The 25,542-nt window shown below is 47.9% G+C and overlaps 1 protein-coding gene across 1 annotated transcript in view; it reads left to right on the top strand.

The window, feature by feature from the left end:
* Positions 1 to 2,330: 2,330 nt before the first annotated feature.
* The window catches only part of NRDC (nardilysin convertase), a 30,231-nt gene continuing 7,019 nt past the window's right edge, over positions 2,331 to 25,542 (top strand). Inside the window, exons 1-24 of the mRNA XM_075616318.1 lie at positions 2,331 to 2,613; positions 4,912 to 5,188; positions 5,963 to 6,044; positions 6,777 to 6,930; positions 10,059 to 10,132; positions 11,141 to 11,236; positions 12,849 to 12,971; positions 13,313 to 13,370; positions 14,171 to 14,244; positions 14,754 to 14,823; positions 15,837 to 15,914; positions 16,636 to 16,756; positions 18,576 to 18,634; positions 18,713 to 18,767; positions 19,075 to 19,179; positions 19,522 to 19,645; positions 19,805 to 19,891; positions 20,005 to 20,124; positions 20,272 to 20,323; positions 20,910 to 21,060; positions 22,156 to 22,283; positions 23,034 to 23,196; positions 24,521 to 24,552; positions 25,034 to 25,172. Of these exons, the coding sequence (XP_075472433.1) occupies positions 2,468 to 2,613; positions 4,912 to 5,188; positions 5,963 to 6,044; positions 6,777 to 6,930; positions 10,059 to 10,132; positions 11,141 to 11,236; positions 12,849 to 12,971; positions 13,313 to 13,370; positions 14,171 to 14,244; positions 14,754 to 14,823; positions 15,837 to 15,914; positions 16,636 to 16,756; positions 18,576 to 18,634; positions 18,713 to 18,767; positions 19,075 to 19,179; positions 19,522 to 19,645; positions 19,805 to 19,891; positions 20,005 to 20,124; positions 20,272 to 20,323; positions 20,910 to 21,060; positions 22,156 to 22,283; positions 23,034 to 23,196; positions 24,521 to 24,552; positions 25,034 to 25,172 (2,568 nt within the window). The 5' untranslated portion in view covers positions 2,331 to 2,467. The remainder of the gene's footprint in view (positions 2,614 to 4,911; positions 5,189 to 5,962; positions 6,045 to 6,776; positions 6,931 to 10,058; positions 10,133 to 11,140; positions 11,237 to 12,848; positions 12,972 to 13,312; positions 13,371 to 14,170; positions 14,245 to 14,753; positions 14,824 to 15,836; positions 15,915 to 16,635; positions 16,757 to 18,575; positions 18,635 to 18,712; positions 18,768 to 19,074; positions 19,180 to 19,521; positions 19,646 to 19,804; positions 19,892 to 20,004; positions 20,125 to 20,271; positions 20,324 to 20,909; positions 21,061 to 22,155; positions 22,284 to 23,033; positions 23,197 to 24,520; positions 24,553 to 25,033; positions 25,173 to 25,542) is intronic.

The following is a 25,542-nucleotide window of genomic DNA, read 5'->3' as shown; positions in this document are numbered from 1 at the left end:
GGAAGGGCATTCCGAGGTGTGGGGCAGTGAGTGAGAAAGGTTTTAAGCGGGAGAGAGCTTTAGAAACAAGAAGGGGTAGAGAGAAGACATCCTTGAGCAGAACGCAAGAGGCGAGCAGGTGTATTTATTTATAAAATGTTTTACCAGAAAGTAATACATTGAGTTACCTCTTGTTTTCAAGTATGCCCTGGGCACAGAGTTACGATGAGATACATGGTTACAAATACATAGTTACATTAATTGAGCAAGGTTATACATTATATACAAAACATGCCATACACATTAAGAGATAATATATGCTATATGCGTATGTAACAGTTACAGACCAGATTAAAATATGAGACAGCTTTAGCTTTGAAAGAATTTAGACTGGTGACAGCTGTGAGAATCTCCAGTAGATTGTTCCAGTTTTGGGGTGCACGGTAAGGAGGAGCGGCCGGATACTTTGCTGAACCTTGGGACCATGAACAGTCTTTTGGAGTCAGATCTCAGATAAGTGTAGTCTTGTTAAACAAGCTCCAGTGCTCTGGAATAGAGGAGCATGCTTTAAACTGGTTTCATATCTATTGGGTTAGAACCCAATATCTGACTGTCTTGCTCAGGCTCTAACTCCAACCCCTTGGATATCACATGTGGGGGCCTACAAGGTTCTGATCTGGGGCCCATACACTTTTAAGCCTTATTGAATGATCTACCTACAGCTTCTAAGGCCACTTCAATGTACATGTATGCGGGTGACAATCTTATTGTATATGCACACAGCCCTAGCGTTCCTGACCTTGGACACATACTGCAATCTGATTTTTCAAGACTTGAATAGTGGATTTCCCAAAAGAAATGGTTTTAAACACTGACAAAATTGTAACTGGTATTTGGGACCAAGGCTACATTTCTAAAGCTACCAACGACATAGCAACAGATCAAAACAAACTCTCACACCATCCTAGCCCATCACTAGTTTTAAATATATGGGAATATCATCTGACTCCCATTTAACATTTGGGTTGTATATTGATACTCTGACATCCAAAACATATGCCAAACTAGGTGTATTCCCACTGGTCAGAAAGCACATCGCACAACAGACGCCAATTATAAACTATGGGGACATAGTAAATAATACAGCACCCCAAAAATCACCTTAGCAAACTAGACACCCTGTACAACTCAATATCTCGCTTTGTTCTACAATGTAACTACAACACACATCAGTGCAAAATACTCAACGAACTAGATTGCTTCTGGACACAAGGGATAGCCAAAGTACATTTTTCCTGCCTTGCCTTCAAATACTTTCTGGACAAGCTACCTCCATATCTCAACAAGCTCCTCACCTCTATCACATAACACTTATCACCTGAAATCCAACTCCAAAAGACTGCTCACGGTCCCATGGTTCAATATAGAATTCAGTTGCTCCTGTTACCATGCACCTCACAACTGGAACAAAAGACTCTCAAATCCACCTCCAATTTAAAAATTCTTTCAAGACTTCAGCTGTCTCACATTTTAATCTGGTCTACAGATTAAACAGTCTAACAGTCCATGAAATGTCTTTAAATATAATGTATAACCTCTGTTCATTTAATGTAACCATGTATTTGTCATCATAACTCTGTGCCCAGGACATACTTGAGAACAAGAGGTAACTCTCAATGTATGACTTCCTGATAAAATGTTTTAAATAAAAAATAGGAGGGACTGCACCCAACCAAGCAAAGCTGCTACAGCCCTAATTTTAAAAATTATGTTAAAATTATTCTTAGCCTCCCAAATAAATCAACACATAAAAGAGGGCCCTGTACATTAGTAGATGCAATAATACACCATTGAATACATAGCAGGAGTACTTCACTAGCGAGGGACCTATAATACCCGACCTGAATATTACTCTCCAGACCTTGTACTTAACATATATTGTCAGTCCAAATAAAATATTTCCTGTACTGAAGTATACAGCTACAGGAACCAATCTCAGTATGAGAGAAGTGCTGCGCTGAACTCCCATCAGAAACAGACTGGCACACCAATATTTAATGATCCTTAGGTTCAAACGTGTTACTCCAGGGTGCAGTTCGCTTCAGTATAGCGCGCGTATGTATAAACGGCAGAAGAAGCAGGCACTGCCCCGGGAACCGAACCGTTAAACACATTACTATTCAATGCCAGCACGAAGCGGCTGCAAATTGTGCTGACTACTCTCAGCACTGAGCTCCACACTCCCACGTGCTCATACTTCCTGTAGTGACGTCAGGTCCCCGCAACAAAGCGCCCTCTGATAGGGCAGGGAGGTGGCTGCCTGGCCAGCCGGCTCGCTTGTACGTCTAGTTAGCTGCCGGGGGAGTCACGTGACTCCAGCGCGCCGTCCGATTGGCTAAGGGCTCAGGTCCGTGGCGAGCGGAGGGAGTGTGGCCTGCAGCGCCGGGCTTGAGATCACAGGACACGGAGCATACACATCCATCACACCATGCCAGCCAGGAACCCGCACAAATCCGTCTCCTCCAGCCCCTCCGCCCACGGGGAGAGCATCGAGGCCCGCGAGGAGCCGGAGCTCGCGGGCAACGCCGAGGACACGAACATCGCCAAGTCCCCCAGCGACCCTAAGAAATACCGGTAAGTGCGAGGAGGGGAGCGTGGGTGGTGAAACTACCCAGGGACGTCATCAACCCAGATATCCCGTCACTACACGCGTCGCTTCCCCTTGTGACACCACGGACTGCCCATCAGATATCACTATCTGTAATAGAACCCGTGACGTCACCACCATCCTGCCCCCTGTGACATCACTGATTACCCATGTGACATCACTATCTGTAATGCCCCCCGCGACGTCTGCGCCATGCCCCCCCGTGACGTCTGCGCCATGCCCCCCGCGACGTCTGCCCCATGCCCCCCCGCGACGTCTGCGCCATGCCCCCCGCGTCGTCTGCGCCATGCCCCCAGCGTCGTCTGCGCCATGCCCCCCGAGTCGTCTGCGCCATGCCCCCCCGCGTCGTCTGCGCCATGCCCCCCCGCGTCGTCTGCGCCATGCCCCCCCGCGTCGTCTGCGCCATGCCCCCCCGCGTCGTCTGCGCCATGCCCCCCCGCGTCGTCTGCGCCATGCCCCCCCGCGTCGTCTGCGCCATGCCCCCCCGCGTCGTCTGCGCCATGCCCCCCCGCGTCGTCTGCGCCATGCCCCCCCGCGTCGTCTGCGCCATGCCCCCCCGCGTCGTCTGCGCCATGCCCCCCCGCGTCGTCTGCGCCATGCCCCCCCGCGTCGTCTGCGCCATGCCCCCCCGCGTCGTCTGCGCCATGCCCCCCCGCGTCGTCTGCGCCATGCCCCCCCGCGTCGTCTGCGCCATGCCCCCAGCGTCGTCTGCGCCATGCCCCCAGCGTCGTCTGCGCCATGCCCCCCCGCGTCCTCTGCGCCATGCCCCCCCGCGTCGTCTGCGCCATGCCCCCCCGCGTCGTCTGCGCCATGCCCCCCCCGCGTCGTCTGCGCCATGCCCCCCGCGTCGTCTGCGCCATGCCCCCCGCGTCGTCTGCGCCATGCCCCCCCGCGTCGTCTGCGCCATGTCCCCCCGCGTCGTCTGCGCCATGCCCCCCGCGTCGTCTGCGCCATGCCCCCCGCGTCGTCTGCGCCATGCCCCCCCGCGTCGTCTGCGCCATGCCCCCCCGCGTCGTCTGCGCCATGCCCCCCCGCGTCGTCTGCGCCATGCCCCCCCGCGTCGTCTGCGCCATGCCCCCCCGCGTCGTCTGCGCCATGCCCCCCCGCGTCGTCTGCGCCATGCCCCCCCGCGTCGTCTGCGCCATGCCCCCCCGCGTCGTCTGCGCCATGCCCCCCCGCGTCGTCTGCGCCATGCCCCCCCGCGTCGTCTGCGCCATGCCCCCCCGCGTCGTCTGCGCCATGCCCCCCCGCGTCGTCTGCGCCATGCCCCCCCGCGTCGTCTGCGCCATGCCCCCCCGCGTCGTCTGCGCCATGCCCCCCCGCGTCGTCTGCGCCATGCCCCCCCGCGTCGTCTGCGCCATGCCCCCCCGCGTCGCCTGCGCCATGCCCCCCCGCGTCGTTTGCGCCATGCCCCCCCGCGTCGTTTGCGCCATGCCCCCCCGCGTCGTCCGCGCCATGCCCCCGCGCGACGTCTGCGCCATGCCCCCCCGCGTCGTCTGCGCCATGTCCCCCCGCGTCGTCTGCGCCATGCCCCCCGCGTCGTCTGCGCCATGCCCCCCGCGTCGTCTGCGCCATGCCCCCCCGCGTCGTCTGCGCCATGCCCCCCCGCGTCGTCTGCGCCATGCCCCCCCGCGTCGTCTGCGCCATGCCCCCCCGCGTCGTCTGCGCCATGCCCCCCCGCGTCGTCTGCGCCATGCCCCCCCGCGTCGTCTGCGCCATGCCCCCCCGCGTCGTCTGCGCCATGCCCCCCCGCGTCGCCTGCGCCATGCCCCCCCGCGTCGTTTGCGCCATGCCCCCCCGCGTCGTCCGCGCCATGCCCCCGCGCGACGTCCGCGCCTTGCCCCCCCGGCCACGTCTGCGCCTTGCCCCCCCCACGTTGCCCCCCCCGTGATGTCTGCGCCATGCTCCCCCCCGCGACGTCTGCGCCATGCTCCTCCCCGCGACGTCTGCGCCATGCTCCCCCCCGCGACGTCTGCGCCATGCTCCTCCCCGCGACGTCTGCGCCATGCTCCCCCCCGCGACATCTGCGCCATCCCGCTCTCCCCCTCCACCATGACATCCCCTCAAATCTCGCCCCCTTTTCGCTCACAAACACATTTTCTGTCAGAGGGGTAAATCTCCGCACAGGCACCTCTTATTTATTCACCCCCGTCATTGACTTATCCTCTGGGTCCCCCCTCTTCCCCGTGTATGATTTTTAACTTTTCCACTGCTGGTGTGTCAATTAATATTCATCTCTAAGTGGTCATGCTGTCTCCCCTCAGGTTTATCCGGCTGGAGAATGGACTGGGGGCGCTGCTCATTTCTGACGTGAGCTCAGGGGGCATGGGGCACACCGACGATTTCTCTGATGAAGAGGAGGCTGATGAGGATGAAGACGAGGACTGGGAGTCAGAAGACGGGAGCGAAGATGACTTTGATGATGAGGATGAAGACGACGAGGATGAGGATGAAGACGACGAAGATGATGATGAGGATGAAGATGATGATGAGTCTGGGATCCCGCAGGCAAGAATTAGGAGAGGCGACACAGATAAACTGGTACGGAGGAGAGCGAGGATCATGATTTTTTTTTTAACTCTTTGCTGATACATGGTAAAAGCATTAGGGGAAATCCTGTCTCAAGGGAGGAATTCCAGTCCTCTACATAGATTCACTGTAACTAGACATTACAATCTAAATACAGGGACATTCATTGTTTCCAACTAGTACACCATATGTAGAAATAAGTGCAGGGAAAGCAGTAGAGCTTTATAATAATAAAAAGAAGCAGCTTTGTGGTAGGCTGTGATTCGGTCCGATGAATATAAAAGTGTGTGCAGGGGTTACACAGCCTGTATAGCAGGGATGGCCAATTCCTGTCCTCACAGGCCACGAACAGGTCAGGATATTCCTGCTTCAGCACAGGTGGCTCAATCAGCGTGCTGAAGCAGGGATAACCTGACCTGTTGGTGGCCCTTGAGGACTGGAATAGCCCACACCTGCTCTATAGACTCCTCTTCTACACGTGAAGGAGAAAGCGGTGCGATTTCCATGCATTTTAATAAAATGGCAGCAGCTGTGATGCATGTAATCATGTGGAAAAGATCTTACAATAGATTTTTCTATTGTGGAACGTACAGCCTGGTTTTGCTTTGCCCTGTGTACTGCTGTCCTTCAACCACAAACTTTCCACACATGGCACAAAACATGTGAACATTAAGGCTGACATGCATGTACATTCACTTCTGTCTCTGAGATTAAGCAGCTCTGAACACTTAGTCGGGGCAGAATGAAGGTGTACAAACGGGTGACGTGTTTATCCTCTCTCTGCAGTCTGCAGCTGCCCTGTGCATTGGGATAGGAAGTTTCAGTGACCCCGAAGACCTGCCAGGATTAGCACACTTCTTGGAGCACAGTAAGAATCTTGCGATTTAATCCATCCAAAGCTTTGCGTCCCATACTGCAGGAGCATTGCATGGCACAGCATCGGAACGCACACAACGTTCCCCTGTTCTAGTAATGTAAATATTGCAGGATTTCCATCATTAACACTTCGTCACATTTTTCCTTTGAATGTGCAATCCATCCAGGAAAGGTTTTTGAGAGAGACCTATGGGAATTAAAATCCCAAAGGGCTTTGCTGCTGCTTGAACCCTCACGTGAGGTGCCCTTGCGTTATCGGTTATGTGACCCATTGGGCAGTGACGGGGTTACATTTGACTCGTACCTATTGTACAGCACACGAAGCAGACTTGAAGCTTCTACACAAATTACACACATAAGGAACTCTCTTGTAGGTGTTTTTTTTTTAATAACCCATCTACCCCATGATGTCACCACTACGTTATGGGGTCTGGCACTCCAGGGGCTGTTTTAGCTCGTTTTGTAGGGGAAATAGTGTTCTGCTATCTGGCACTCGGGGCACCAAGGGGAGGACGCTCCAAGGAGCGGTCACGTAATCACGATTTGCCGGCAGGACAGTGGCACTTTGTGTCAAATGGTATTACAATCTGTAACAAACTTCGGACAAATAAGGCTGCACAGAACAAACAGTAACCTTATTCAATTGACTGCTGCATTGAGGGTGCACAGGGACATGTTTGGGATGTTTGGGGCTGTGCTCTTACCAACCTTCCTCTCGTTACAGTGGTGTTTATGGGGAGTGAGAAGTACCCAGATGAGAATGGCTTTGACGTATTCCTGAAGAAACACGGGGGCAGTGATAACGCCTCCACAGACTGCGAACGCACCGTATTCCAGTTTGACATCCAGAGGAAACATTTCAAAGAGGCGTTGGACAGGTACGTTGTTTATTGCCGAAATCCACTTTTATCTGTAGTGTAGATAATACAAACCCTGGTTAGTGATGGGTCTGGGAGTATGGCCCAGAGTTTAAAGAAGGGTAGAACAAATAATTCCAGGTTCACAAATGCTGTTTGTTGTATAATATAAAGAACATGCAAGGACGGGTCTCCGGGACAGTGATTTGCATGACAAACCTGGTTCCATTCGAACGGGTAGAGCTGCAACTTGGCAAAACTCAGGAGTGCAGCACATCTGGCTGAGAACAGAGCCGCATCTTTCCTGGTGTGTTTCTGTTCTTATAAATGTCTGTATGTGCAGCTATAATTATTACTCTATATTGTGTGTGTGTGTGTTTGTATTCATCTTTCAATATGTGTGTTTGTGTATATGTATACATGAACATAGATTAGTGTGTATGTGTAACTTTATATAATTGTATATCCAAGTTTGTTAGAAATTAAATTAAAAAAAATATATATATATATCACATAGTGTATATGATCTCTATCTATCAAAGCATAAGCATACTTTACTAAGTATGTCCAAGCATATATCATAGATTAAATAAAAGTGTACGCTACCCAAACCCAAGGGAATTGGAGAGAGACACAGCACATCCAGGTCAATGTTGAAAATTATGTGTTTGCATAAAATAAAAGGTGTGTGTGTGTGTATCCTATCTCTGCATCATTCTCTTCAGGCCTTTTCGATTCCCTGCTGGGTGAAGGTTTCCCCAGTGATCTTCCGAATACTGCGGTTACAAGCCTTTCTTATCCACGTTGCTCCTACACATTTCCTGATCTCATCCTCCCATCTTACTTTTGGTCATCATCCTGGTTTTTAATTTCCCTTTGAATCCAGTCAAGAACCATCCCTATCCAACGGAGGTCATTTCTTCTTGCGAGCTGTCCGGCCCACTGCAATTTTAATTGCTTCACCCTTGGGATGATGTCACAGACTTTTGTTTGGTTTTGAACCCATTTATTCTTTCTCCTGTCTCCATGTAATACCCAGCATGCATCTCTGCATACTTCTTCGAGTTGTCTGAAGCTTCTGCATTGTGCTCGCATTTGGGGTCCAAGTTTCACATCTATACCTGAGCACAGGCAGGATACCTTGGTCAAACACTTTTTCCTTTTGAGGCACAGGGCAATGTCCCCTTGTAAGATTGTTCTGTTTCTTTCAAATGTGCTCCCTCCCACCTTCATTCTCCTATATATTTAATTTGAAAGTCTACCATCTATTGATACTTGCTGGCCAAGGTACACATTTGTCTTCTTCCAGTTCTATTCCATTTATTTTTGTACAGTTGACACATTTGTTGAATATCACTTTGGTCTTCCTGTGATTCATATCCACATTTTTTTACTTTCTTCGACACGTTCTCCGATTTTTGTTGCTGGGCGTCTTGTGGCAAAACTAAGTCATCTGTAAATCACAGGTGACTCAAATACTCACTGTTTGTTTTTGATTCCTTGTTCTTCCCAACTCAATGTCTTAATTCTTCAAGTATTGCTGGGAAAAGCTTTGACATTGTGTCTCCCTGTCACACGCCCTGGCTGATCCTTATCTTGCTTGGATTTATATGTCATCTAATGGTTGATGTGGCATCTTCGTAGAAGATATAGCACATATCAATGTGTGTTTCTTCAATGCTTTGTCTTTATGCCTTTTAACACTGCTAAGGGGCAGACATAATCAAATGCTTTTTCCTAATCTACGAATCGTAAGCCAAGTGGTACATTCATTACTTTGGGAAACCGCTTCTTGGATGACTTGGGTGTGGTCCTTTGTGTTGTATCCACTGTGAAATCCCGCTGGTTCTGTAGTTCTTGAGGTCTTCTTTGTCTCCTTTCTTGTGGATAGGGATAACTATGGCATTGCTCTGGAATTTTCCGGTTCTTCGAGCAGCATATAAATAGTTTTGGAAGGATTTTCTCTACTTCCGCAGCTCCTTTCAAGATTTCAGTTGTGAATCCCTCTTCCCTGGGGGGGCATTCCCATTCTTTATGGATTTTTATTGCCTTTGCCTCTTCTGGAAGGACGCGTTGTACATCAGTCAAGGTTTCTTCTCGCTCTTTCTCTGTTGTATTATGCACTGTGTTTGTAGAACTTCATGTAGAATCCTCACCTTTCTTTATGATCAATGCACACTCTTTGATTGTTAATCCATTGTTTTGTTTGATTGCAATCATTTGCTTGTCCCCTTTGTTGCTTCGGTCGTCTTTTTGTTATCTGCTGGGCACCAATCTTTGCATTGAAATCTCCAACAATAATATTGAGGTGACAATTTCCTTAAATTGGTTGAATTCATGGTAGAAGTCTTCAACCTCATTGTCTGTGTGGCTTGATGTTTGAACCGACACGTGGATTATTTGAAGCCTCTATCTCGTTGTCAACTGAATGATGATTCCGGCTGCTTTTTCCAGTGATCTTTCATACTCCACTATCTTGTTTCTCCATGTCTTATTACTGATGAAGCCTTCGCCACTGATTCTTCCATTTTCTGTACCTCTTTAATATAATAGGTGTCCACTTTTGAGCCCAATGAGGCGCTTTTATCTTCTTCATCAAGGCCAACAATATCCAATTTATTTGTTTATTTATTTTCAAGTTCGGCTTCCAGTCCTTGCATTGCTGCTTCACTTGAGAGTCCGGCAGTTGTAGGTAGCCAGATTTGAAGTTTGAATGACCGCTTTTGGTTAACCTCTGTGGATTCTTGGCACCCTTCTAAGGCCCAGGGACAATCCAGTTTCCGGAGAATGAGGGCCATTGCATTTTGGTGTGTCCCATATTTGGGGGTTGAGGCCTTGCTTGCCATGCCGGCCCCATTTGCAAGTTGGCAAGTGCCTTTCCCACTGTAGCCGGGTATATTTTTCAAGCTTTCATAGTTTGGTCACTATACAACTTCCTGAGCACCCAGTGCCGTTTCCTGACACTTTGAGGCAGAACGATAAGTGTGTGTATTTAAATGAATTAAACGTATATATCTGCCTGTAAATTGTTCTTCAGTCACTGTGTGTTTGGGGGTGTAGATGTATCAATGAATAAGTAATTTTGGTGCACAGATCCCTTCCTCATGTTACCTAGTGAATGCTTCCCTGCTGTCCCTGTTTCTCCCCAGGTGGGCGCAATTCTTCATCTCTCCGCTTATGATACGCGATGCCATCGACAGAGAAGTGGAGGCTGTTGACAGTGGTAAGAGCAGTGGTCATAGTTTTGCACGTCTCTTCCTCACTGTGTATATCTTTTCATTGAGATCTAGACCATAAATTGACACTAAATGGGGCAATATTAGGTCAATCCTTAATGGAGTCGGATTTAGGAGTGCTTGTAGATAGCAGGTTTAGCGATAGTGCTCAATGTCAGGTAGTAGCTGCAAATGCAAACAAGCTCTTGTCTTGCATTAAACGGGCAATGGATGGAAGGAAGTAAACATAACTATGCCCCTTTATAAAGCATTAGTAAGACCACACCTTGAATATGGAGTACAATTTTGGGCACCACTCCATAAAAAAATCATTATGGAACAAGAAAAAGTGCAGAGAAGAGCCACCAAATTAATAAAGGGGGTGGAAAATCTGATTTTATGAGGAGAGGCTAGCTAAATTAAATTTGTTTAAATTAGAAAAGAGGCGTCTAAGAGGGGATATGATAACTATATACAAATATTTCGGGGACAATACAAGGAGCTTTCAAAATAACTTTTCATCCCGAGGGCAGTACAAAGGACTCGGGGGCATCGCTTAAATTTGGAGGAAAGGAGATTTCACCAGCAACAAAGGAAAGGGTTCTTTACAGTAAGGGCAGTTACAAAGGGGAATTCATTACCCATGGAGACTGTGATGGCAGATACAATAGATTTGTTCAAAAAAAGGTTGGACATCTTTTTAGATGGGAAAGATATACAGGGATATACCAAATAAGTAAACATGGGAAGGATGTTGATGCAGCGAGAAGTCTGATTGCCATTTAGCGTCAGGAAGGAATTTATCTCCCCCCTTATGACACCTCATTGGATGCTGTTTCATTGGGATTGTTTGTTGACATTCCTCTAGATCAATATACTGTAAATACAAATATAGGATAAGTATCTGTTGTCTAAATGTTAGCGTTGGTTGAACTATATAGACATATATTTTAAAAAAATGTATATGTATCTGTCTTTCTTCAACCTCATCTACTATGTAACCTGTAATATTTCAGAGTACCAGCTGGCTAAACCCTGTGACTCCAATCGCAAAGAAATGCTGTTTGGGAGCATGGCTAAACCAGGCCACCCTATGGGAAAGTTCTTCTGGGGTGAGTGTCTGCTAGTGTATATGTGGGGGGTCTCCAGTATTATGTATGTATGTATGTCTTTATATAGCACCCTTAATGTACATAGCGCTTCACAGCCGTAACACATGTGACAATCGTATAAATAACAAATAATACAAATAACACATAATGGGAAGAAGTGCTTTGGACATAAAAGTAACATTTAGGAAAAGGAGTCCCTGCTCCGAAGAGCTTACAATCTAATTGTGACGTATTACATCTTTTAGTACATGCTGTGCCATGTAAATCTTGAGCAAAATGTCATCTTTGCGATGCCAGAGTGGCAGAAAAATGAAAGCACTCCTCCATTTAACAACTGGCACACCAATGTTATCAGCTTTCTATGTTGTGAGCAGTTCTGTAGCTTTAACTCCAAGAAGCAAAGTGAGAAATGTAGATTATCCTTCGTGTCTTTGTTTTAAAGGCGATCTCGGTCAATTTATTTTGTTAGCCATTTTTTAATACTGCCAGAAAATATTGTTTTTGTAGACTGTGGTTATACATTGTGAAAATGAATGTAAAATCCAGGGCACTGCGGATTTGGTATAAGGAATCTATTCTGTTTATTCTGTGACTGGTCAGTCACTTGATAAAGAACTTTGTATAGTTTGAAATATCGTGCCTTTGACAGAATAAATTCCTTATACCAAATCCGCAGTGCCCTGGGTTTTCCATTCATTTTCATGCTTAGGATCTCGCTGGACAGGTTTTTCCCTGAATCGTGGTGCACCGGTATTGAAGCGCAAGTATTTTGCGCTTTTTGTTGTGATATATGGTGTGCAGAACTGCATCCTTTTTGTGTTATACATTGTGAAACATTACTGGAAGATGCAGTTGCACCTACATACAGTAGCAGGTATAAAAATGACTAAGCTTCTCGGTGTAATCCACTCCTCCGAAAAATTCCACCACCCTTACAGGAACAGTCTGACTTATTTGTGTCTTGTGGAAAACAAGTAGGTACCCGTCGTGCAGGATTCTTTTCAAGCAGATCCGCTAATTATTTTTGCCTGTTTAATTAATGATGGCACCATTATTTTGCAAAATAAGGAAGGAAGTTAAGCTAACAGTGTATCTTGGGGTTGGAGGAATGGCAAACAGTCCTCTCACCAAAAGACATTTAAATCTTTATTACTGTGTTATAGCACAGTGGGATGATATAACTATTATACAGACATTCATGTTGGTATTGAATAGTGTACCAATGTAATTGTCTTAAGTAATACGAGTCACACTAGCCGCAACCGACCAACTATTTAAATAGTTCCACTTAAGTTCACCCACAAGTGTAACTATGAGTGTGTGACTCGCATCGGGTCTCCATGCCCATTGGATTTAAACCATAATATACTCTTCCTTCCGACCTCCAGTGATGCCATCTCTGCTCCAACCTTCTCTCACTGCTTCCACTTTCCAGTGTTCTATGGCAGCAAGTCAACATACATTAGGGGAGAATGCAACAAAAGGAGAAGAGATATTATCTGCTCCTTACTAGTTCATCATTGGGTCTGGAAGCGTGGCTCATAGCCACATATATAGCTAGAATACGTATGTGTTTATTCATCTCGCCGAAATGTTTCTCGTCACCGAACAGGAAATGCTCAGACTCTGAAGCACGATCCGAAGGAGAAAAATATCGATACCTACAGCAGACTGCAAGAGTTCTGGAAGACCTTTTACTCTGCCCATTACATGACCGTAGCTGTGCAGTCTAAAGGTACGGAGCGCACGCCCATATGAGAACATGGTCTGTAAAATCAGCAGGAGGATCCGATAGATTAATGTAGGCGCTTCGAGTGACAGAAGGCCGAGCACTTCAGACTGCAAAATATACTGATTTCTCAGTTAGGAAAACTACGGTACAAAGGCAACTACAATCTCCTAATTACAGATTGTAACCGGTACCTCCCACTGCTAGCATTCTCCAGCCCCCCAAACATTGCGAGCGTGGGACAGGGATGGGCCGGGGGAGGGGGGTAGTTAGTCACCTACCACGGCGTTGTTCCTTTGAGGTGGTGTCTGCTTATAAACACAACTGTATGGTGTCCCCCTCTGCAGAAACCCTGGATACGCTGGAAGAATGGGTGAGGGACATATTCTGCAAGATCCCAAATAAGTAAGTCGGTAGCTTGAATATAGAACAATGCATGTGGTGGTTTTTTTTAGTGTGTGACTGTGGCGCCTCAAGGTGACCATGTTTGGGTCACTGGAAGTACCAGAGACGTTGCAGATAATGTAGCTCTGTCTCTAATCCCCGCATTCTGCTCCCCGTGGAAACGAGCCTGTCCTCTGTCCCAGCGCTGACGTCCTAAACGATCAATAAGGAAAAAAGTGAAGGTGGCAGGTTTGGGCTGAGAAGCAGAAAGGAGTAGAGAACAGTTGTGAGCCTCTGCACCAAAACCTGCTACTTCCTCGTGTAAGGAGAGCATGAGAATAGCCTTCATATTCTTAGGCCAGGTCCCCGCTGGCTACTGCAGCGCCCGCTGTGGCGGACGCTGCAGGGACAAGAGCCGTCCCACAGTGGGGGCCGGGCCCGCTGCGAGGGGGTGGGGCTGCCGCGCTGCGCTGAGATAAACTCCTGCTCTCAAGAAAAGTGAGAGCAGGAGTTGCGACGGAGCGCTAGGCCACGCCCCCGGCAGTTCAGCCAATGAGGACAAACCTGCCGGATGATGTCACGGCCGCGCCCCCCTGTGTTTTCCCCCTGCAGCTTTCTGGAGACCGGGGGGACTTCGCTGCAGGCGCGCATGCAGCGCAGGCAGCGGGGCCGCAGCCTTATCATGAATTGTTGCACACATGGATGATGCTTTGTAGACCGTGTGCCTGATATCTTACATTGACGTTTACTTTTATTAGATATTATTAAGTATAACATGTATTGATGAATCTTTTTTTTTTTTTTTTTTTTTTATCTCCAAGCGGATTAGAAAAAACAGATTTTAGTCGCCTGATCGAACCCTTCGATGGCCCTGAATTCAATACCCTGTACAGAGGTAGGGTTGTCCATTCACTCCCATTACTTTAGCAGTCACAGTATTATGGGACAAGGGTGCCACCTAGTGGTTGTGTACAAAGGGAAGACTGGATGAATATCTGTTACTCGGATACACCCAGCATCACGAAAAACAACGGTTTTCTTTTATTTTAAATCTTTTCCTAAAGCATTCCTATAAAAGATACCCCAGAATGGTGTAATATGTGGCCTTATACATACTAAAAGTGATCAGGGCGAGCGGAAGGTATTGCCCCATAGGAAAGAAATCCATTTACATGAGGAAAATCAGCATTTCTTCATCGGAGGCACAGCATTGATAACTCCAAAAAGCCGTTTTTAACATGACCCAATTTGCACAGAAGTATAGTGGGAATTGAATATGACTGTGTATTGAAGTGGCCTTGCAGAGAAACATAAGAATGCCGTCTCATTTGTATAGAAATGTCTGGTGACCCTTGCCCTGTGACCCTTGCAGTGACCCTGGGATATGTTTCTAATTCTTTCTAGTTGTCCCCATCAAAAAGGTTCATGCTTTGACCATAACATGGGCGCTGCCTTGTCAGGAGCAGTTTTACAGGTGAGCATGTGCTCATTATCCCGTCGCTTTCAGAGAGGCGCGGGGTGCGGAGGGAGGTGCGACCACTCGCTCTGCTAATTATCCCGTCGCTGTGAGAGGCCCGGGGTGCGGAGGGAGGTGCGATCACTCGCTCTGCTAATTATTCCCTCGCTGTTAGAGAGGCCGCTGTGCGGCTGGGCTTACACACGGCTAATTATTCCCTCGCTGTTAGAGAGGCCGCTGTGTGGCTGGACTCATTGCAAATAAGTCAAAAACTAGGCAGAATGTTAGTCCTCAACGAAAGGGGGTGGGGATATTTTTCAGTGCCCAGTTTGCTACTAAAGGACCAGAAGAAAAGAAAGTATTTGGTTTTGATCGGATCAACTGAATTCCCCAGGCAGGTTTATACTGTATTGTGATGATTACTGCAGCGTTTCCACAGCCTAACTTTCCGCATGTATAGACCAGCGCTTCCCAACCTTTTTATTTATTTATTTTTATACATACATTGCCCCTCTCCCCCCGATTCGTGGGGGGGCGGGGTGGGGGGGAACATGTGATTTATAAGGCCCCAAACTGCCCCATAGCTTGTGCAGACTGCATGGGGGGTATAGCTGTCAATCACTGCGGGAGCTTCCAAAGTCACGTCCCACAATGCCTTGCTGCTGTAAATGCAAAGCATTGTGGGGAAAGACTTTGGAAGTTCCTGCTGTGACAGCGAAACCACCCACACGAAGGCACAGTCCCCACACTAGCAAAGGAACCCACTATATGCCCGGGATCCACCAGTACAGATTTTCTTTGGAGAACCCCTTGCAGACACCTCCATATACCTGCTGGGGAATCAGTACTATAGATAACTTTTGTTTATTGCGTGGGGGAGTTCTTTCATTACGTGGTATGTTACTCCACCAATTACAGGATCACGTCTACGGAATATACCATGGCACAATGCTGCTGTCCTGATTAAGCTGCACACTTTGCTGACTTGTAAATGTTCTGTTACAGTTCTTTTTCTTGTTCTGCGTTTCCAGGGTGAAGCCTCTTCATTACATCTCCTGGTTAATAGGACATGAGGGTAAAGGCAGCATCCTCTCCCTCCTGCGCGAGAAGTGAGTGATGCAGGATTGGGGGCAGCACAGGCCCTGTAACATGGGCTGCACGAGGGGTCATGTCGTGCCTGGTCCGAATGTCGGGGTCTGCTGTACTTCTGTCCTAGGGCAGGGTTTATCTCCCTGTGTGTAAGGCACCAGAATTAGATTGTCAGCTCTTTGGCATGGGCTAATTTGTGTGCAGCACAGTGTGCAATGTTAGCAGTAGATAAGACAAAGATAATATCATTATTACAAATGGAGGATAAGAGAAATATTAGGTGCCTGTGTATGAAGGGCAGGAAACTGATGTTTTGGTGAATTGGCGCTTGTTGGCGTCAGTGTATCCATGTTATTTGTCTGCACTAACATCATTGCCATTTGCTTGCGATTTGGGTGCGGTTACATGAAACCATGGCAGGCGCTACAGGAGTTGAACAGACATCAGAATTAGATCAAATCCTCCAACTTCTTCCCCCATTTTTTTTGTATTGCCTGAAAATAGCACATGTGTGCGGTGTTACAACACCCTGTGTTTGCTTCTAATATGAGACACACAAGTGTGCGGTGTTACAACACCCTGTGTTTGCTTCTAATATGAGACACACAAGTGTGCGGTGTTACAACACCCTGTGTTTGCTTCTAATATGAGACACACAAGTGTGCGGTGTTACAAACCCCTGTGTCTGCTTCTAATATGAGACACCCGAGTGATGAATGTGTTGTACTGTATCTCTTCTAGGTATTGGGCTCTGGCTTTATTTGGAGGTAACAGTGAGACCGGCTTTGAACAGAACTCGACGTACTCGGTGTTCAGTATTTCCATCACATTAACGGATGCAGGATATGAACATTTCTATGAGGTATGTGCTATGAAAGCACTAAGGTGTTGTCCTGCTTCCACTGAGCTTGGATGGATCATGGTGCGTACATGCAGTTTTGTATCAATTAAGAAATCCGAGCAGGATGTAATTTCTCTCCAGAAGGACTTGGAGAGACTGGAAACTTGGGCAGGTAAATGGCAGATCAGGTTTAATACAGATACATGTAAGGTTATGCATTTCGGAAACCAGAGTAAACATTCAATTTTCTAATTAAATGGGGATAAATTAGGAGAATCCTTGATGGAGAAGGATTTAGGAGTGCTTGTAGACAGCAGGCTTAGCAATAGTGCCCAATGTCATGCAGTAGCTGCAAAGGCAAACAAGGTCTTATATTGCATTAAACGGGCAATAGATGGAAGGGAAGTAAACATAATTATGCCCCTTTACAAAGCATTAGTAAGACCACACCTTGAATATGGAGTACAGTTTTGGGCACCACTCCTTGGAAAAGACATTATGGAACTAGAGAGAGTGCAGAGTAGAGCCACCAAATTAATAAAGGGGGTGGACATTCTAATTTATGAGGAGAGGCTAGCTAAATTAGATTTATTTACAAAGAGGCGTCTAAGAGTGGATATGATAACTATATACAAATATATACGGGGACAGTACAAGGAGCTTTCAAAAGAACTATTCATCCCACGGGCAGTACAAAGGACTCGGGCCATCCACTAAGGTTGTACGAAAGGAGATTTCATCAGCGACAAAGGAAAGGGGTCTTTACAGTAAGGGCAGTTACAATGTGGAATTCATTACCCATGGAGACTGTGATGGCAGATACAATAGATATGTTCAAAAAAAGGTTGAACCTCTTTTTAGATGGGAAAGGTATACAGGGATATATCAAATAAGTAAACATGGGAAGAATGTTCATCCATGGAGTAATCTGACTGCCAATTCTTGGAGTCAGAAAGGAATTAATTTCCCCCCTTATGAGATATAATTAGATGCTATTTCACTGGGGTTTTTTGTTTGCCTTCCTCTGGATCAATATACTGTAAATACGGATATAGGATAAAGTATCTGTCGTCTAAATTTGGCATAGTTTGAACTTGATGGGACGTGCGTCTTTTTTCAACCTCTTATACCATGTACTGTAATATATCTGCAGCAAGGACTATTGTGATGAAACTGAATGGTACTTGTGCAGTGTAACATCCCCTGGTTACTTACCTAAGAAGAAGTTGTCTCCACGCTGCTCACACGCTATCACAGAAATCTGTAAATCCGCGCTGTTTTACGGGTTTGCAGCGTTTATATTCATGGCCGGAAAGATCGGTGCCGTCTTGGACATAACCTCCCCAGTTTCTGAATGCCCCCCTTAAAGTGATGCCCATATTCCTCTCTCCCCTTTCACTCCTACTGCTCTCACCTTACACCTTTTTCCTCTCACTGCCCGTGACCTGTGGATCTCCCTCACACTCGGGATATGCCAAACACCTTCTCTCCCCACATTAAAACTCGCCTTCTTAAATGAAGCATTCCAATAGCTTGGACTCATGGCTAATGTCCCACACCCCTGCCAAACACTTCCATCTACTGCACTTATTCCCTCACCTGCTGTCTCTGTACGTCTCCCAACATACCAGTTAGAGTGTAAGCTCTCCGGGGCAGGGATTTCCTTTCCTATTGTGTGATCTTGTCTGATGCACTTGTTGTATTATAATTCTCTGTACTTGCTCCCCCCCCCCCCAGTTTGAGCACCGCTGCATTATTTTGTGTGTGTGTGTGTGTGTGTGTGTATATGTGTAATTGTATCTGTATAAATTGGTGTATTTTTCTTTTTACTGGCGTTCAGGTTACACACCTTGTGTTCCAGTACTTAAAGATGCTGCAGCAGCTGGGGCCCCAGGAAAGGTAACTACTTTGCAGTCCGAAATTCTGCATTTTCTGTATTGACAGACGTGGCTGAATCTAAACGTCCTCTTATTCCAGAATCTTCCGGGAAATCCAGAAAATCGAGGACAACGAGTTTCTCTATCAGGAACAGGTATGTCTCCGTGGGCCATGCCGAGTTCAAACATTGTAATTCAGAGATTTTGTCCCAAATGAATTGGCATTACATAGGAAATGAGCACCTGTAATGATCCTACGCAGAATTAGAACATCTTTTCTGCTTGGCTGCAAGATCTCTGCGCATACTACCTCTTCTGCATCACCTCTGTTCTTTCCTGCCCACTCCAACATGTTCCTTATTACTGTATAAATGTCCTGTTTGGATAGAGTTTCTGGAAATAATCTGGTTTGTTTAGAATGCAAGAAGCCCCCTAGTTCTATTTTATTTTTCTATTTCCAAGACTGACTCAATAAACTACGTGGAGAACCTCTGTGAGAACATGCAGCTTTTCCCCAGAGAAGACCTCCTCACAGGAGACCAGCTGCTCTTCGAATATAACCCATATGTAAGTAACGTCACCTATGGGGACCCAGAGCGGCTCTCGGGGCAGAGAACGCCCGCGTGCAAAGCTCAGTCACTGAGAAGGAAACCACACACAAAATAAGCATTTTTGAAAATATGCCGTCGCCATTTTTGTGCATTCCAGTTCCAATCATAGATTTTGCATTTAATGGACCTCCCGCGTGATCCCTTCAAGAAACGAATGGTTAAAATAGCTTTTGAAATGGCAATAATTATAATGATGTTACAATTTGCACGCTTTAAAGCAGGGCAGCGTCATAAACCCGGCAGGTGATCTGACGGGAGCTTGGACTGGGCGCCGTGACGTCTCCTCTTGTATCTGCAGGTCATCGCTGACGCTCTAAACCGCCTGACTCCCCAGAATGCCAATCTGCTCCTGCTCTCTCCCTCCAACGAGGGGAAGTGCGACCAGACGGAGAAATGGTTCGGTACCCAGTACAGCACGGAAGGTAAATTAGCAGCTGTTCGGAGAGCGGGAAGGGGACTTGTGCAGTGACAGTACTGACGTGTGTCACCAATGGATGTCCAGTACCCTGCAAGTAACACGGCTTCCTTCGTGCGCTCTTTCTTTTGCTCACTGGGGTGGGATTTTGGTTTTTTTCCCCCAGAAATCAAGGCCAAATGGAAATACCTGTGGGCCACTGACTTTGAGTTAAACGCAGATCTCCACCTTCCAGCTGAAAACCAGTTTATCGGTAAGGGAAGCCTCCGGACTGCGTGTCTTATTTTAGGTTCCAAGTTGTCACATGACTCAGCGCTGATCCCTGGGAAGGGCTGTAATCTGCTCCTTTTCCCCTTTCCCCCACAGCCACCGATTTCACTCTGAAGGCCACAGACTGCCCAGACACGGAGTATCCCAGGAAAATCCTGGAAACCGAACAGGGCACCTTGTGGTACAAGAAAGATAACAAGTTCAAAATCCCTAGAGGTAAGAGGGGCGAGAACGGAGGAGGTGAGGACAAGCTGCAGTGTTATTGCTGGCTGTGTGACGTTGCACATTGTGTGTTATAACCCACTCCTGTGTGAGGGTGTCAATTACTTTTATCTAATTATTTCTCTGTTTTTTTCCCCTCAGCTTTTATCCGTTTTCATCTGATCTCCCCCTTAATACAGCAGTCCCCTGAAAAGTAAGTGCTCTGTTTGTTGTGAGTACAGGTGAATCGGGGGAGCTTGGGGTCCTTTCCTAATGTTAGCGATGCATACGGTGATAATTATGGTAGCGCTAGCTGTGTTTGGACTTCAATTGATGAAAAGTATCCCAAACAGAATCAGGATGACCTGGTCCATAATGAGCCCATTTAAGCCCCCTACGCTAAAGAGCATCCTATATCCCGGGGGTGCTCAACTCCAGTTCTCAAGCCCTTCCAACAGGTCAGGTTTAGGTATGGACCCCGGTTCTGTAGTGGCCCTGAAGTGTGTAGATATATAAACCCAGGCTGAGCTGGAAAAGCTGCGTAATGTGGCAGGCATAAGCTTATAGGGGTCCATGTTACAATGAGGAAGATGCCAAGAGTGGACCCACTGTGTGAGCTCATTTGCATGTCATTACCCAGAATCCCTTGCTGCAGTGGTAGCATTGTATGCTAAGAGATGATGGTGAAAGGCAGGTTCGTGAACTTTTCCGAGACACTCTGATGTGCTCAAAAGGGGTATTTGATATTTGAAATGATGCCAGGTTTCCGCCGGGTCACCGCTTTCCTTTGCCATTCCCAGCCTGGTTCTTTTCGACACCTTTGTGAATATCCTGGCTCACAACCTGGCCGAGCCTGCATACGAAGCGGACGTAGCGCAGCTGGAATATAAGCTGGTGGCTGGAGAACACGGGCTGGTCATCAAAGTGAAGGGCTTCAACCACAAGTTACCTGTGAGTATCACCGAGCAGGAACAGGCGCACAGGGATGTACCCAGCGCGAGAGTCCTGTCCTCCAGGCATACTCGGACCCCGTGTGTAGGGATTGGGGGTTGCAAGTTGTTGTTGTTTTTGTGGTTGTTGGTTTTTTTTTGTTCATCATAAAGATATTATTGTTCAGGACCTTTTTGAGATCCTGTAACAGCCTGGTTATGAGTATAAATGACCTCTGTGGACAAGATTATTACTCCTAGAGTATCGGTACCTTCTGTCAGGGGATCAAAGTGTGAGAGTACCAAATATTCACCAATAGCTTTTTATTTTAGTCTTTTTTACATCTCTTCAGCTTTCCCTGGTCCCAGAACTACTGGAAATTCCCCCCTGGCCCCAGGGTTGTTGTGGGGGAAAGTATTCGTTTCGCCCCCCCCCCCCTCACCCCCCCCTTCTTTTCTGCGATCTCCTGTTTGCCGCGCTTTCCATTGGGCCCTAACTATGTGTGTGTATCAACATGAAAAAACGTTATGCTGGGTAAAAACCTAAGCTGTGGGAAAAGCGGTGTAATGCGCCAGGCATAAGCTTATAGGGACCCATGTTAAAATGGGTAAGAAGCAAAGAATGACACACCGAGGTCATTTGCATGTCATTACCCAGAATCCTTGGCTGCAGTGGAAGCACTGTGTGCTAAGCGATAACGGGGAAAGACCTGTCTGAGACATGCTTACCGATAGGTGGTATTTGTATTTGCTATATACATCTCAAACGTGTGTCCTCTCTGTTGAAATTTTAAAAAAAATAGCAAATGGAGAATTGTTTGTCACTGTCATGTTCTTTAACATTCTGTAATTGTTCTTGTAGAGGGGCAGGGTCTTGCATATAGGAAATACATTGGAGAACTTTAAAAAAATATATACAACACTTTATCTTTATTCTCCCCCCCTAGAAACCATAACTATTTTTTTTAGCCAGCTTTAACATACCGTACATGCTATACAATATATGGTAGTTACATTTTTAACCCTTTCAATAGGCCTTTGATTTTACAGGCCTACCTTGAAAGAAATGTAGCGGAATATATTGATATTTATTCCCATCCTGCCTTGTTTGCTGCAGCTTCTCTTTGAGCTGATCGTTGAGCAGCTGGCAGACTTCACCACGTCTCCGGACGTGTACGAGATGATCACAGAGCAGCTGAAGAAGACGTACTTCAATCTTCTCATCAAACCCGAGAAGCTGGCGAAGTGAGTGATTATTATACCCCCAGCGCCTGTAGCTTCTTCCTTCCGGGGCAGCGGGATTCTGTGTGTAACCTCCAAAAGATTCTGCTCTTATCGGAAACCGAGTGGTACTTCCCCTCCCGTGTGTTAGGCGGGTCTCTGGGGGTGGGGTGGGGGGGTGGGGGGGGTGTGTGGCTGAGGGCGTGAGGAACTCGCTGAGACCCCCAGTTATCACAGAGGAGTCGGGGGGGGGGGGGGGGTCACTAATTCTGAACGTTGTAAAAGACAAAGTCGGATATTAAAAAAAAAAAAAAAAATCTGTGTGGAAAAGTCTGTAATTGATTAGCGTTCTGGAAAGGAATTTACCAGCATCCAGTGTTTTGGCAATAAAAGCCCATTATTTCTAGATTTAATGTGTTGTATTGTGAAACCTGATAAATATCGGAGGTTTATGTATTTTTAACAAACCTGAGCCTTGTGTTTTAGTTTTTTTTATTATTTTACTACATGTTCTAGTTACCCTTACTCTGTCATAATACTTTTATTTCCATTTTTCATTTACCAAGATACTGACCATTTACACCATCACAATTAGTTTAATCTGGCCTTTTGTGGATCTCCGTACAGTTTCCCGGGTTATAGCGTGTGAGATGTACGGCTGATGGGAATGTTTGACGCGGGCACCTTGGGTTTAGTAGCGGCGGTTGCTTACGTGCAGGAGGATGAGGAGTTCCGAGAGCTGATGTTCTTTTCTCCTCCCCTTTCCCCCCTCAGGGACGTGCGTCTCCAAATCCTGGAGTCTGCCCGCTGGTCCTTGATCGAGAAGTACCAGGCGCTGCAGAAGGGTCTCGACAGAGACCAGCTGCTCGCCTTCGTGAGCTCATTCAAGGCTCGGCTGTACGTGGAGGGCTTGGTGCAGGGCAATTTCACCAGCAAGGTGAGGGCCGCGGGAACTGTTCCCAACTAGCAGCTGGAAAAGGCGCTCCATCATGGCCGTTTGTTAGCTTCTTTTCCTGATTTAAAAGTATTTGAATATAATGGTAAGCTTCCAAGCGGCCATGAGACCTCGTACACTCCTTACACAGAGGAAGGAGTGGTGCTGTAATCCAACGTTGCAAAGAACAGAGCAGAGTCATGAAGACGTTTCTAGAACATGCTGAAGGCTGTATTTAGTTAACACACACATTCCCAGCTAGCTCAAACTCCCACACCCACCACATCATGACTGTATATTTATGTCAAAAAGAGTGCTACTGAGGGTGGCAAATGTATACAACAAAAGACAGGGATGCTCAGTGTTACATCCAATTGACAAAACATGTATGGTAAGAAGTATAAAGCTTATACCTTGACGTGTGGTATGCAGGCTTATGACGCTTTGGACAAAGGGTTTAAATAAATAAATAATGTATTATTATTATTGAAGTATTTAAACCTTATACTTATTACCATATATGTTTTGTCAATTGGATGTAGCATTGGGCACCCCTGTCTTTTGAAGGCTGTATTTAGTACATTATGTTTCTCCAAGACAGAAAGCGGGAAGATTTCACTGTGATCTGGAGAACAAGTGCAGGAAATGTTTGCCGCCTCTGTGGGCGGATTTGTTTGTTGGCTGCAGAGAATTTGGGATGTCCCATATGCTCCAAGTCTGAGCGACGTGGCAATAACGCCTGGCAAATGGTTTCCTATATACCCTGGGCGAGGGGTAGTTATATAAAGCGTGTAATATTAACCATATAACAGCAGCCTTCCTGATGTCGCCGCCCTGAGCGGCACTCTCTGCCGCCGCCTCCCTGAGCGGCACTCTCCGCCGCCGCCTCCCTGAGCGGCACTCTCCGCCGCCGCCTCCCTGAGCGGCACTCTCCGCCGCCGCCTCCCTGAGCGGCACTCTCCGCCGCCGCCTCCCTGAGCGGCACTCTCCGCCGCCGCCTCCCTGAGCGGCACTCTCCGCCGCCGCCTCCCTGAGCGGCACTCGCCGCCGCCGCCTCCCTGAGCGGCACTCTCCGCCGCCGCCTCCCTGAGCGGCACTCTCCGCCGCCGCCTCCCTGAGCGGCACTCTCCGCCGCCGCCTCCCTGAGCGGCACTCTCCGCCGCCGCCTCCCTGAGCGGCACTCTCCGCCGCCGCCTCCCTGAGCGGCACTCTCCGCCGCCGCCTCCCTGAGCGGCACTCTCCGCCGCTGCCTCCCAGTCTCCGTGTTTTCTGGTTTTGAGAGTGTGGTTACCTTTATCTTCATAACCTTTCGTTTCTTCCAATCCAGGAATCGTTGGAGTTTCTCAGCAGTGTTGTCGGGTGAGTTTTTATATTGTGACTTTGGCAGCACCGGCTGGTCTATAAATGTACAGAACCAGTGGCGGGTTTTCCAATTGGGCCCGGGCCTGTGGCGGCAAAATTTGGCTGCTCCCTTATACTTTTGCCGCGCTCGCTGGCCTAACGGGCCTGATGGGAAGTCACTTGGCTGCTGCGGCCACCTCCTTACCTCCCGTCGTCCTTCTTCCGATCCGCAGCGTCAAATGACGCCGGGGACGTCACCAATGTGGCATCACACGGCATCTCGTTGCCATGGCAACATACCGGCGCAGCTTCAAATGACGTCGCATTACCGTGGCCGTGTGACGTTCAGTTGGTGATGTCTGCGGCGTCATTTGGGGCTGCGGTTCCGGAGGAGGAGAGGGGTGGCAGCAAGGAGGCGGCCGCAACGGGTACGTGCCGCTGTACAGAACTGGTCATGTGTGACACTCGTCCTACAGTCACTCGCTTGCTCTCTCATTAGAAAGCTGCAGTTCCTGCCCCTGGAGGCCCCTGTCCCGGTGCAGTTCCAGGTGTTTGAGTTACCGACCGCTCATCACGTGTGCAAAGTGAAAACTCTGAATAAAGGAGACGCCAACTCTGAGGTCACAATGTATTTCCAGGTGAGGTCACAGTGTATTACGGTCACCGTGTATTACGGTCACGGTGTATTACGGTCGCCGTGTATTACGGTCGCCGTGTATTACGGTCGCCGTGTATTACGGTCGCCGTGTATTACGGTCGCGGTGTAGTCCCAGGTGAAGGTCGCGGTGTAGTCCCAGGTGAAGGTCGCCGTGTAGTCCCAGGTGAAGGTCGCCGTGTAGTCCCAGGTGAAGGTCGCCGTGTAGTCCCAGGTGAAGGTCGCCGTGTAGTCCCAGGTGAAGGTCGCCGTGTAGTCCCAGGTGAAGGTCGCCGTGTAGTCCCAGGTGAAGGTCGCCGTGTAGTCCCAGGTGAAGGTCGCCGTGTAGTCCCAGGTGAAGGTCGCCGTGTAGT

The sequence above is a fragment of the Ascaphus truei genome, chromosome 10 (genome assembly GCF_040206685.1).
Source record: "Ascaphus truei isolate aAscTru1 chromosome 10, aAscTru1.hap1, whole genome shotgun sequence".
Lineage (NCBI taxonomy): Eukaryota > Metazoa > Chordata > Amphibia > Anura > Ascaphidae > Ascaphus > Ascaphus truei.
This window is presented reverse-complemented; position numbering and strand designations above follow the sequence as displayed.